The 13,404-nt window shown below is 36.2% G+C and overlaps 3 protein-coding genes across 3 annotated transcripts in view; 1 reads left to right on the top strand and 2 right to left on the bottom strand.

Moving 5' to 3' along the window:
• Window positions 1-13,404, top strand: part of Ldh (Lactate dehydrogenase) — a 158,719-nt gene that overhangs the window by 36,693 nt on the left and 108,622 nt on the right. The window lies entirely within an intron of this gene.
• LOC136412012 (zinc carboxypeptidase-like) lies at window positions 126-3,416 on the bottom strand. The gene is made up of 8 exons (XM_066394860.1): window positions 3,349-3,416; window positions 2,779-2,951; window positions 2,216-2,420; window positions 1,992-2,161; window positions 1,065-1,206; window positions 707-997; window positions 444-528; window positions 126-393 (listed from the first exon to the last, which is right to left on the bottom strand). Exons 2-8 carry the CDS (start codon window positions 2,949-2,951, stop codon window positions 203-205), a joined length of 1,257 nt encoding a protein of 418 aa, XP_066250957.1. The 5' UTR covers window positions 3,349-3,416; the 3' UTR covers window positions 126-202.
• Window positions 7,414-13,404, bottom strand: part of LOC136411950 (otoferlin-like) — a 34,777-nt gene continuing 28,786 nt past the window's right edge. The window contains exons 25-35 of the mRNA XM_066394749.1: window positions 12,956-13,148; window positions 12,772-12,906; window positions 12,304-12,575; window positions 11,744-11,914; window positions 11,458-11,661; window positions 11,042-11,136; window positions 10,591-10,777; window positions 10,011-10,249; window positions 9,471-9,599; window positions 9,181-9,331; window positions 7,414-7,654 (exon numbers count right to left, since the gene is read on the bottom strand). Coding sequence (XP_066250846.1) covers window positions 7,474-7,654; window positions 9,181-9,331; window positions 9,471-9,599; window positions 10,011-10,249; window positions 10,591-10,777; window positions 11,042-11,136; window positions 11,458-11,661; window positions 11,744-11,914; window positions 12,304-12,575; window positions 12,772-12,906; window positions 12,956-13,148 — 1,957 coding nt within the window. The 3' untranslated portion in view covers window positions 7,414-7,473. The remainder of the gene's footprint in view (window positions 7,655-9,180; window positions 9,332-9,470; window positions 9,600-10,010; window positions 10,250-10,590; window positions 10,778-11,041; window positions 11,137-11,457; window positions 11,662-11,743; window positions 11,915-12,303; window positions 12,576-12,771; window positions 12,907-12,955; window positions 13,149-13,404) is intronic.

The raw sequence follows: 13,404 nt of genomic DNA, 5'->3' as shown, positions 1-13,404 counted from the left end.
GCAGAAGCTTAACATTTATGATTTTAGAAACTTGTTTTTGATCTGGGTGGGTGTTCTGTGACCTCACGAAAGCCTTTAGTTACATTAATTATAAGATACTTTTACAGAAGAAACGATGAAAACGCACATAAGTTACATTATCGCTTTTCTTTATTAGTGATTAGTGTGAGCTTATCACAAATAACACTGGTCAACTTAAGCTCTAACCATGACGAGCTCTGTAAGATTTGAAAATTGAAACCAAAGAATCAATAGTCTCGATACTAGTGGGTATAATCTCGGAAGCTGGCAGGACAAAGCCATTCTGGCCCCTGTCACGAAGCTCGTAAGTGTAGGCGATCGGGGTTTGGAACTTGTTCTTTACGGTATCCATGCTACCACCACTGGCTACGTCTACAAAGTTATCTTTAGAATCCTATATACATATTAATGTTAAGTCTTACAAATAATCTCAGCGATGTTTCCGACCACATACTGAGTTCCATACCTTCGGGACAAGTCTGTAATAGCCTGTCTGCCAATTGCCAACTAAAAGATGCAACTGATTAGAGTACAAACTCACTTAGAGTGCATTGTACCCATAACCAAAAAGGGATCTTAACTGGTAGGTTTAAAGATCGCTATTCACACCAATTAAAGCTGACCAGATTAGAAGCAAAGTTGAGGATTTGAAGACCGACCAGTTAAGGATTTTTGACTGCAGTACCATTTCATCGTAATTATCCAAATGCGCGGTTGTATGTCCATAAGGAAGCAACAGCATTTGGGAGTAAGAGTGGAAACTGATGTAAGCAACCAGTTCTTCGCCAACGCTATCGATGAAGTCGGACAAAGTGCGAGTAGACTCTTCAGAGAGAGGACTAGGTCCAGCGTAGGTGTCGGAGCAAGGCTGGTTGGAGGCACCACCGGTCATCCATTGGTAAGGCCAGTTACGGTTGGGATCGGCTCCGTAGCAAAGCACGCTGTAGGGTGTACGAGTTTTCCTCCAGAGGCGGTTCTGTAATATACCCCAGTTTATGACTCAATCATTAAAATGATGATTAACTCTATGGGGTTATACCTACATTGGTGTGCGAGTGAACAAAACCATCGGGGTTGGTAACGGGGAAAATATACCAAACGTAACCTTGGGCGAGTTCACGGATTTCTGGCTCGGTGCTATAGAGCAGCTCGTTGATTAGGTAAGTGGCCACAGCAGACGTGATCCTGATCAAAAATAAGGAATAACAATATTTTTGTATGTGGAAGAGCGCACTTTTCCGTTACCACTTACTCATATGGGTGTGCGAGAGATTACTTTTCCGCCCGAGTAAACCTGAGAACCTTCACATTTCTTCCTTCGGGCAGCATTAAGCTCGGGCGAGAAAGGGCCACTTTCCACAACTATTATGTGGGCTCTTTGTTACACCGAATATAGCTGGAGTTTTTTCCGTTCTAAATGAAATAACCGTTCTTATTCGGTTAGAGGGAGTGCGGTAAAAATGCTACCACTCGTTGAACAATATATATATTTCTTTAAATGTTTATTCAGTGGAACGTAAACCCACACTCGAAGGGAAAATGGGGAATTCTAACACATACAGAAGGTGTCTTTCTTGCTCTAGACGGCAAACTGGTCCAAGAAATTATATCTTGGCTCATTATGTGGTAAATAAACAATTACTAACTTCTCGTGTGCCAAAATGCTCTGTTGCAATCATTTAGGTGCAAGAGAGAGTACTTAGGTACTAGAAAATAGGGTAGGGGTCGCTAGAAGGGAGTACTTAGGAACTACTTAGGAAAAAATAGAAGGGAGTACTAGGGGTATCGAATAGACTTTCGAGTTCTAAAAATCTTATTTTCGCAATTTGACGTAAATTCACTCTTTGAGAAAAATTATACCTAACAAAGGAAAAAAAATGCCTTTCCGACCCTCAACAGTTCGCTCACTCAGTGGCAAATACGGAAAAGTGCCACTTTTCGCATTAGTTACTATTGAGGACACATCTTACCATTCTCTGGCATGAATGTTCGCTTCAATGAAGATGGATTGCTTTCCAGTTTGGGAACCAATGTCCAGCTTTACACCTAGAATTTCTCGCCCTTGATATGTCTGTCCACCTTGGAGAAGAGTCACGCTGCCCCCATTAGCGAATGCAGTGTTTCGAAGGAACGCATTAATCTACATAAACGAATATAAACTGGAGGACTAGAACCTGGTTTAATGAATGAAAACCTCGTCCAAGGTATGGTAGCTGGTCCACCCAAAAGTGTTAGCTTTGGAAGCGGGTCTGACCCCCTCGGCGTCGATAGCCTCTTGAATATTCTCATTGAGCAACTCGCTCTTTACGTCGGGCTGTTCCAAAATATCATCTCTGAATTTTTGGATTTGCTCGGGAGGCACCAAAATGTCCACTGGGATATTTTCTATGCCCACTTCACTAGAATGTTATATTCAAAATAGCGTGGGAGAGTTTCATGGAAACCAAGAAGGGGGACCTTCGTTCTGTTACGTAACATTATTACGCAACAGAGTTTAGCTGAGACATGTTGGTGTGTTAGCATTTCCATGGCAACCACACCACATGTGTTTTATATGTGTTTTTTCAGAATTTCAAACAATAATAGCTCTTAGAAAAAGCACTATACGTCCCCCGAAAATAACACATATTACTTTACTCGCCGGTATTTCTGACTTGCCTGCAGTTCGCACGTAAACTTTCATGTTGCTTGCAACATGCTTTTTAGCGCTCTAATTATGTAATATACTTTACTACAGAATATTACCGAGTAACTTACGAGAAGAAATTGTAACCGGTAAGGTAAGCTTCTTCCTCAATGTGACGAAGAGCCTCCACGAGTTTCTTCGTTGTGGGTGTAATACGGTACAAAGTATAATTGTCAAAACGAAGCTTTTCTGCTACGATCTGAGTCACAGCCGCTGCCACAATTACAATCACCAAATTCTTCATCTGAAAGAAAGTGAGTTCTTAATTTATTTTCTTGTCACAATGTTCTTTGTAACAAGTGATCTTGAAGAAGCTTTTCTTTTTTAGATGATCTTTTTTATTTTTTTATTCTTCTCTATATTTATTCGTAATTTTCTTATCTTATTTTTTCTATGATTATTATGCCTTTCCGTTAAAAAGGTGATTCTTTCTGTTTTTTTTTTTTACTATTTTAAGTGAATATCAAGATCGACTTCGATAAATACAAGATATGGGCAACATTTCGTCGATTTAAACGCGGTTTTAAATGCTTTAAATGTTCTTCCCTGCAAATTAGTTCAAAAAGCTCATAGTAGTTGAGCTAGATTTTGAGGAAAAGGTCAAGACTCTCTGAGACACCTTCCTTGGATAAAGTACTTACATTTTTTGGGTAATACTTAGTAAATGTCTACACACACTGCTTTCTATTCATAACGTTTTCCGAATTTTATATTATGAAAAATCAGATAATACTTAATCGGTGGATCAGTTTCTGTCGGTGATTGTGTCAGTTTTCCTTAATCCCATGTTTTTAATATGAACTTGTAGTTACATTTTCAGTTCGAGTGCTAATCATTCATTTTAGGGTCGTATTCATGAATCGAGGGCATTTTAGTGTGAAATTTTTGCTGAAAGATGTGAATACATTTATTTGGTATTGCAGTATAAAATTGAAAAATAAAACAAATTATAAAATTGTAGCTTAAATTAAATCCGCAATTCGTAATTCAATTGAAATTTAGAAAAACCTTCCAAATGAGGTAAAAAATTTTAAAAAATTATTCTTTTTTAAAAAATTTTAAAAAAATTAACAATAGAATTTTTTTAACTTCTCCGAAGCTCTGTTTCTTTTCATAAAAAAACTTTTGGTTTTATGTGAAAAAAATCATGATAGTACCAGAAATGGTGCTTAACAGTGGTGGAAATACTGAGAATCAAATTAGTGAATTACTACTTAAAATTTTATGATATACAGGGTGTTTCCTAAATTTTAGGCAAAAATTTAGGGGGTTATTCGCTAAGTAATTTTAAGAATTTTTTTATCTTTCGATGATTTTTAGAAAAATGCTTTGTTTCCTAGATACAAGGTGATAAATGTTTTTCATGAAATTTATTAAAATCTACAATAATTGTTCAAAATGACTACCGCCAGCTTGGATGCATGTTTCTAATTTTCTCCTCATTGATAATCGAACTTTCTTTCAAAAAATACCAGTACTGTTTTTTATTAAATTGCACATATCAATTATGCGATTTCTCAAATCTTCCAGGTTTCCCACCGGATTAGTGTAAACTAATGATTTTAAATGACTTCATAAGAAATAGCCCAGAGAGTTCAAGCTTGGGGATCTAACTGACCATAAGTGAGATCTACCACGATCAATCCAGCGATCTCCATATGGTTCCATTAAAAATCCTCGAGCAATCCTACTAAAATGCCCTAATAAAAAATTTAGTCAATAAACATTTATGACTTTGTATCTAGGGAACAAAGCATTTTTCCTAAAATCGTTGAAGGACAAAAAATTTTTTAAATCACTCAGAATATAACCCCCTAAATTTTTGCCTAACATTTAGGAAATACCCTATATAATTCAATTCATAGTTCTTTCGTGGCACGAACGGCACTGACTGTCAGTGATATAGGCAGCTCATAAATCCTAATTTGGCATAACTTAAGTAGAAAAATTAGGGTTGATCAGAAGTCAGAATAAAATCCTGTTTTTTTAAATTATTCATTATTAAATCAATTTTAACTTACAAAATTTAGAAAGTTTGTTCAAATTGTGAACCAAGTGTATCCAATTTTTTAAAAGTAATACTGAAATGTCAAAATATCGCGTTTTATGAATAAGTTTTAAAAAAATAAGGACGTACCTGCAGAGAGAGAGTTGTCGTTTATCCTTCTAAATTTCTAGAATTTTTGAACACTCTGAGAAACCAAATACGCCCCTGGTATCACTATATGGTACAATTCTACTTCTTTCATTAACTACACTACAACACAACACACTAAAATACCAAACGTGTTTTGAACTATTGCCAATTTCCAAAATTCCAAAATTACAAATTGTAAAATGACTAATTTCTCTAATTAACTTAAATAATTCAATTAATTATAAATATTTCGCAATTAAAAAATCATGTCTCCAAACATGGCCGCCTACATAAAATCAGCCAAATTATTTGTTTTTTTTTTAAATAATTTTGATGTCAAGCAAACGCTTAATCTAATTATGATTGATTACGTCCGCTTATGGGAAGCATTTTAAACCCGAATTTATATAAATCGTATTTTAATCTATAAAACGTATTTTCACCTACGTATTACCGATTTGAATAAATATTTGAACAGGAGTTTCTCAAATCCCTTTTCATCACCCGCATGGAGGTTTGATATCCGCTATTCTTTAAGATTTCAAAAATATATCGTCGTCTAAAGAAATTTCGTTGTTAAATAAACGTTAGACAAACTAAATTCCCCTTTATATTGCGTATAAAGCCATTTTTTATGTGCGCGTTGTATAAATTTTGACAAAAAACATGGTCCTTGTGTTGTGAAAAAATTTCGCGGACTCCGAGGTGGAATTAAATCGAGTGAGGCATAGCATCACAAAGAACCAAAAAACCGAAATGATGAATTCAAATGCAGTTTTCCGAGAATAGGACTCGGGATCGAATAGAGAACGACCGCAAGGTGTACGTGGGAACACAGCCTAGCCCGTAGCGACAAGTGCGAAGTCGAAGTCTTTCTCAAAAAGCACACTAGAATTTAGATCTTTGTCGAAACGGTCATGAAGGGATAAAACTCGAACATCTGGGAACCTGTGGGAACACGGCTAACTCTGCGTGATAGAGACATACAAAAGTTACGAGAATATTTTTGAGGCAGCATTTAGAGTAATGAAATTGTAATTTCAAGGCAGTGAACAGAGTTCATCGCATGTCCAAAATCTTGGGCTTACACAATTTCCCTTATTCGGCTTCAATATTGTCCCTTTATGAATATATGAATAGAGGTTCCCTTCTCTAGATCAATAATATGAATATAATAGAGGTAATGAAAAACCAGCTATAAATGTGAATTTTATTATGGTATTTTTTATATTTTCGGCCAAGTAACAAAAAATATTTCACTTAATCTGCAATGTTTATTGCAAAAAATCGCTCTTATTGGACCTGCGTGAGTATTAGTGTGAAATTACCAAAATGAAGTAAACGTATAAATTGTAAATTCGATTCCAGCTAATACTTCTATTGTGTTACTATACCCTATCTGATAATTGTTAAGACTTGGTTCCTATTAGATCCATCTATTAATTGTTAGTTGTTTAGCTTATAGGTTTAAGTTTAACCCTATGTTACGCCCATGTACATCGCCATCTGTTTTAGTAATATTCCCGGCGTGATTAGATTGCAGCACCATTCTGCGCCCATAAGGGGGTTCTTGACTACTTTTCTTTAACGAAACTTCTAAGTTGGCTGTAAGCACGTTTCGTAAAGTCGATGTAACTTCAATAAATCAGTAAAAGGCCAACCTAGCTGTTAACTTAAATGTTACACTTTGAAGCAATAGGTAGCAAATTAGTCGGCAATTGGTCCCGAGTAGAAGTACGCCCATGTCTGGAGCTTTCAGTTTTTGCTACTTAAAAACTGAATAAAATGGCCAGGGGGTCTCTTTTCTCATTACTTCCGAATCGATCGCATTTCTCGGTTTTGTCATTTTGTTCAAATCGTCTTTTTCTCGTATTGTTTGTCACGGAGACTTAATTTAGCCTCTAATATCGTGCAGTGACTCCATGTCAATTTTGTCTTAATTGTTCTTGTGTATCTCGATATTGTTTCAAATCAGTTAGTAGTATAATCAAAAAACCTTTGTTATCATTAAACGTGTTATTGATTAATTTTGACCAGAAAACAATGTCCCTGAGACTTCAATTTCAGAGTGGTCCGAACATGAGTATCCAGTCCACGATTATCTTGAGCTTACGTCTGGATCCAACAAGCCGAATCAACCAAACCACTTTTGAGCCTTTGTTCTGAACCAAACAATAGTAACAGGCTCACGTAAGTAATTTGTTGATAAAACTGTTAATCGGATGAGCATATAATGAAGACTATCATCTCTGCTGGAAAGGGTGAAGAATGAACTCGGCATTCACTTTTTTGCATCATTCACTTAACAACATTAGTTGAAAATTGTTTGAGCAAAGCAAGCGGCGAAATTCTTCTCAGGGGATGACGCTCATTATATGCCAGCGCAATGCGATGGGTCCTCGATCTCGTAAATCAAGAAGGACAGACACCCTGTCTGTCTGTCGTGTTTTAATTAAATTTAAGCTTGATGTTAATCTCCTTGACAATTAGGGAATTAGATGTGAAAATGATCTGCTGGTTATGATAAAACTTTATTGAAAAAGAGAGATTTCTTAAATTTGATCTGTGATTTATCGAATTTAAAATCTCTCAATTCTTTAAACAGTATTGAGTATTTTGCTTAAGCTAATCAAGCCCCTAACATCTTTTTCACAGTGTATCCAGGAATAGAATAGAAAAATAGCAATATGATTGTCGCAACAACAAGAAATATGATCAACTTTAGAATAGTCCATTTGTAGTTGTTCCACAGAATATATCTTATAGACTTTATTGGGTTCATGAACCACATGAAGGAGGAGTCGGGCCTCCTGAAATAAAAATAAATAATAGTAAAACACTTTATCGCGTGTGTGTGGTAAAATGTTTAGCCGTACACAAAACTATTAGGTCGTGTAGTATGAAATGAGTAGAATTGAATTGAAATTTTAGTCATTTTTTTTTCATATAAAATATTTTTATTGTCAATCGAAATATGCACCACCATTATCAATACACTTCTGCCATTTAACGGGAAGTTCATTGATTCCCCTGCTGTAAAAGCCTGCAGGCCGGGAGTCGATAAACTCTTGGAAGGCAGCTTTGACAGCCTCGTCGGAGTTGAATGTTTTCCCTACCAAGAAGTTATCCAAATTTTGAAAGAAGTGGTAATCAGTGGGTGCTAAGTCGGGTGAATACGGTGGATGACGAAGAGTTTCCAATTCCAACTCCTGTAGCTTGGCCAAGGTGACTTGTGCGGTGTGTGGCCGAGCGTTGTCGTGCAACAATAGCGGTGCGCTTCGATTGACTAATCTTGGCTGCTTAACCGTCAGTTGCCTCGTCATTTCGGTCAGTTGTCGGCAGTAGACATCAGCCGTAATCGATTCACCAGGTTTCATGAAGCTGTGATGGATGACACCTGCGTTGGACCACCAAACGGACACCATAAGCTTCTTTTGATGAAGATTTTTTTTCGCACAATGTTTTGGTGGTTCATCTTGATCCAACCACTGCGATGAACGTCTGGTATTGTCATATAGGATTCATTTCTCATCACAAATAACAATCCGATTAAAAAATGGATCGTTATTATACCGGCACAATAAAGAACAACAAAGAACAAGCTTCGAGACGTCGTTTTTTCTGTATGTCGCTCAATTCATGCGGTACCCACTTGTTCAGCTTTTTCACCTTACCGATTTCAGCCAAATGAGTCAATATTGTTTTTTTGGTTACACTGAATATTAACGATAATTCGCTTGCACTTTGACGTGGATTCGCTTCCACCACGCTTCCACACTTTCAGATAATCGTTATCCACTTGAGTTTCAGGTCGTCCACGTGGTTCATTTGTTCAGGTTAGTTCAGGTCAAAATTGCCAGAACGAAATTTCATGAACCAACGAGATACTGTTTGCTGTGAAGTGACTTCAGTACCAAACACATCATTAATATTGCGAGCCGTCTGAGCTGTTGTGGTTCCACGGTGGAACTCATATTTCATTAACACACGAATTTCACTGTTTTGCATGGCTGCACAAAATTTTTTATAAAAATAAAAGTTTTCAATAATTTTTAACATTTTAAACTCTGATCGAAAGAGGAAGAATGTGCCTTTTCCACATAAAAAAGTCAAGTCCAAATATAGATTTAGAGTGAAGTTATTCGCAGTTGAATGTGGCATTTCGAGAATCTACTCATTTCATACTACACGACCTAATAAATGGCATGTGTAAAGAATGAGCTTTAGCCATTGACAAGCGTGCGAAAAAACTTGTGTGTGCGCAAAGATTTTGCCGCGCACTTATATTTAATTGATGTTGTTGACTAGACGACGCACACGCACAAATGTGACGCACCTAGGTTTCTCTAGAGGGTCAGGTTCACTTCTTCCTAAACCTGAGGGCGCCTTCTCTGCCTCTTCTTTAGATAAAAGATGAATTTCTGCCTCAACTTTTCCGGTTAGCTCCATTTCCTCATTGTCTTTTTTCACATAAAACGGCCACCAGCCTAGAATTATTGTTTGATCAACATTTATTCAGACAAGAAGATCTTGTAAAAAAGATGCAGACATGGATGAACAGAAATAAACTTGTGCATTTAGAATAGTCAAAAAAAGTCAGTTTATTGTGTATTTAAATTGGCTTACCTTTAACTCTCTTCTGCTTGAAGATGTTGGCCGTTGGAACAGAATCATCGGACGATAACATGCTCAGCGAACATAATTTTGAGGATTTTGCACCCCGCGGAAAGCGATTAAGATCAAGAGTAATTGCTCCTGAAAAAGATTTTAGCTCGTTTAGTACCACAAGCGTAACTAAGAAGTTATTATAAATTCTGGTTCGCCACGGAAAGTAAATATTTCTCCCTTTGAAACAGTGGACAGTGGCAATGGCCAAATTTGACAAGCGACATTGTTAATTTAGCTGACGTTGTTTTGTCATTCAATTCACGTTAAAAATTCAACAAATGTCAACTTGATATCTGCGGGATTTCTAACCTCATTTATTTGTGAAATTTGACAACTCTCACTCTATTAAATTAAGTTGCGATATTTCTCTTCAATCTAGAAATTCTGGAAAAAATGTCAAAGTACGTCGTTTCAATTTATTTAAAGATTTTAGGACGCGAGCGTAGATTTTTCAGCACTGAACTATACATGCAATGAATGGCGTAATTCACAATTTACCTAAAAAGTCGTCTGCAGAAAAATGATCTGCATCCCAAACTTGCAGCTCAAGTCTCGCAGGGATTTTACATTCAGTTTCGTCCCAGGAAAATATTGACTCCTTTCTTGATATCACAATTTTTTGTTCCGCTACCAAGTAATCAAAGGGGAAAATAAATCTCCAGTTGAAATTTCCCTCACCAGTCAGGGATCTATAGTGAATGTCGGTAGATTGACAGTCTTCTGGACCTTTAAGCCACCTAAGGGAAGATCACAAATGTAAAAATATCCAAAGTAATAGTATAATTGTGATAGAATTAAGGCATAAATGGCACTTTTTCTTACGCGTTTAAAAATATACTTTTTGTACGAATGCAAAAACTATAGTTTTTTTATTAATTTTGTTTAATATTGTTAAAAAAAGCTTTGAAAAATAATATCGACAGACCCTCGACTTCAACCATAACGAAATAAGCTCATTTTTCATGGTTTCGTGCCGGTCTCCATAGCAATGAGGTAAAATAAACAAACATCAATAGCCTTCCGGCCATTTGGGGGATAGCTGTGACGATATGGCTGTAAGCAAAATAAAATTGCAAACCCTTTAATGTAGATATCTGACATTTTCTCTCCTGTAAAGAACGCGTCATCTTCTAAAACTACATCTTCTGTATTCCATATAATTACTCGCAACTCATAGCCTCTCGGTTTTCTGGGAGATATATCTATAGGCGGTCCAGGTAATGGCATATCCATTGGAAACATGTCAATCCACATTTCTAATTTTCCTAAAAAAAATACTCTTTTCACAGTATTACCACTGAACCCCCTGTATATTTTTGAATTTTTAGATTAGATATTTGAAATATGACAATTTTTACACTTTTGACAGTCGTAACTTAATTTGTGTCATCGCTTTTGCAGCTCGGAATACCACAACATCTGTTAAAAAGTTATCAAGGATTTGACAGATTTAAAATATGTGTCAAAGCCGTATTTTCGATTTTGACAACTTTTTGATGGATACGATGTGCGAAAAATGGTCATGTTACCTTGTTCAATTCCAGGCTTATCTGGATTATAAAGCGACCTCGTTTCAATATGTTCCGGTACTAGATGGCTTCGTGTCTTGGAAACTTCGTGCCACCTAAATGAAATTAAGTAATAGATACTCTGAATATATTTTCATTTTTTAGAAAGGTGATAGAGTAATTTTCAGTAGTTGAACTATGCAGCATTAGTAAACAGTGATTTTCAAAGATTGTTGTTGCGATTCCAATTAATAGAAAAGTAGTTACAAAGTTAATTCAAATGAGGTACTCATCTACCATAAGGGGATTATAAATAGGTATTTAAATTGTACTTTGCTACTGCGCATGTTTGCAGTGCATGCACAATGATATTAATGAAAAATCTAACTCTTCTGAATGCATCAACTCAAAGGTTCGACGTAACTGCCCCTATTTACCTATGAAGCACTGCCAAAGCCATGTTTTCTTCACATAATTTGTTTGTAGATGATATACAATTGTCTGGGAGAGAAGTGAAAACTTGCTTGCCCACTTTAACTTGATAGTCGCCATATACTGGTGCTTCCAATTTAGCTTCTTTGCACAATTTTGCTAAAATTTGGGTAGGTTTCATAGGATCCCGCCAAGCATTGCAGCTTAACCTGAAGGAGGCCATAAAGCGTTAATGTCCTGCTTTTAGGAACTCCTTGTTAGATCGGCAATAATTTAAAAGAGAAAGCTTACTCATTGTATTCTTCTGGAAGGCCACAGGTCGCTCTATGTTTGCTAAAAAATCTATTTTCCAAATCAATTTTTGTTTCTCCGATGATGTCATCTGACCCAACTAGGTCCCAGTCGTTGATCTGAATACTTAATATGGAATCTTGGGGAATTGTGGCATGCATTTCGAAACATCTACGGGTATGAACAGAAATACATTAAAAGTACATTTACAAAAAACGATTTCGGGAAACGTTGAAGAACTAATTAAAGCAACATTTTGAATTCGACGCAAATTCACGCAAGGGTGGCATAACGCGCAATCGCGTCTTAAAAAATCTGGTCGCCCTCTAGTGAGAAAATTGTGAATTGAGTTTAAAGCGTTTCCCAGCCAGGTAGTTAACACAACTTCGTAAAAATGCGTGTTTTCTTACAAATTTGTTTATATTTTGCCTCGCCCTTAACAATAGTTAAGATTTCAAAAAGGTTAAATAGGGGCCGTACTGGTCTGGAGGAAATAATGAGAGATTTACCGTACATGACTGGCAATTTAAGTCACGAATGTTGCCATGTCAACCACTTACCTGCCAAATACTGGATTCAATTGCTTGGAAATGTAATTCTCTTTGTCGCTAATTCTTTTCGATCCCAATTGTAGAACCACATAAGGGTCTGCTTTACCATTTAAATCCATCGGATGTAGATCAATGGCCTTCACAACATATATTCGTACGAGTACGCGAATGGGATCATTGGAGGGTATCCCTTGCAACAAACCGTAATGTGGGTCAAATTCCATGACATCGTTAATCGCACTGTTTTTAGGTAATGGAAGCTTATAAACTTTCAGTGCTCCCTAAAAATATGTCGTAGACTAAGTCATGGGAATAAAATTCCAATTAATTATTTTTCATTAATTTTAAAAATTTTATTAAATATGAATTAAGTGATCATTAAACTAATTAGTAGTCATAAAAAACTAAATTAAATTATTTATTTGGAAAAATTTTGAAAAAACTTAACCAAAGGAATGACTTATATGGGGTTCGAACCTTAAAGTGCCCTACTACTCTAGTGTCATCCTCTCTTTCATCTCCTGTCTTCTTACCCCTGTACAGTTCGAAAGTTTTCAGCCAATCTTTAAACTGATGAAATTCCGGTATGGTTTCCAATTCAGTTGGGTATATCTGCAAATGTAAAATATTCACAAAATTCGACCTCAATAAAGCCACGTACCTTAAATAATACAAGTTTCCGTTTAGTCCTTTTTCTCTCGCATTTAGGACTTAACTTGGCTGATACATGCGCTGCGGTGGCGGCTTGTTTAAATCCGAATCTCAATTTATTCTCAAGTCCTATATTTTTCTCAGGAACGTGTCCGGGTTGAGGATTATTCGCATCGTCATCGGACGGCAATATTCCATTTTGCCTAAAAGTGGACAAAAATTCGAAAAAATATTGCACCTCTGTCTCTCTATAGAACACATAATTTGCGTTCCAAAACATTTACTGCGTAATGAGGTTCCAGCCCTTTATCGCCTGCGATAAAAAAACGAATTAACTAAATAAAACTAAACTAATAATTTTAAAGAAACTTTTTTTAATCTTCGAAACTCGTCAATACACCAACAACAAAATTCCAAGCATAAACAAATAACAAAACAAAAATAAAAAAACATATAAAA

This window comes from Euwallacea similis, chromosome 11, assembly GCF_039881205.1.
Source record: "Euwallacea similis isolate ESF13 chromosome 11, ESF131.1, whole genome shotgun sequence".
NCBI classification, from domain to species: Eukaryota; Metazoa; Arthropoda; class Insecta; order Coleoptera; family Curculionidae; genus Euwallacea; species Euwallacea similis.
The sequence above is the reverse complement of the archived record's forward strand: the minus strand, read 5'-3'. Positions and strand labels throughout refer to the sequence as shown.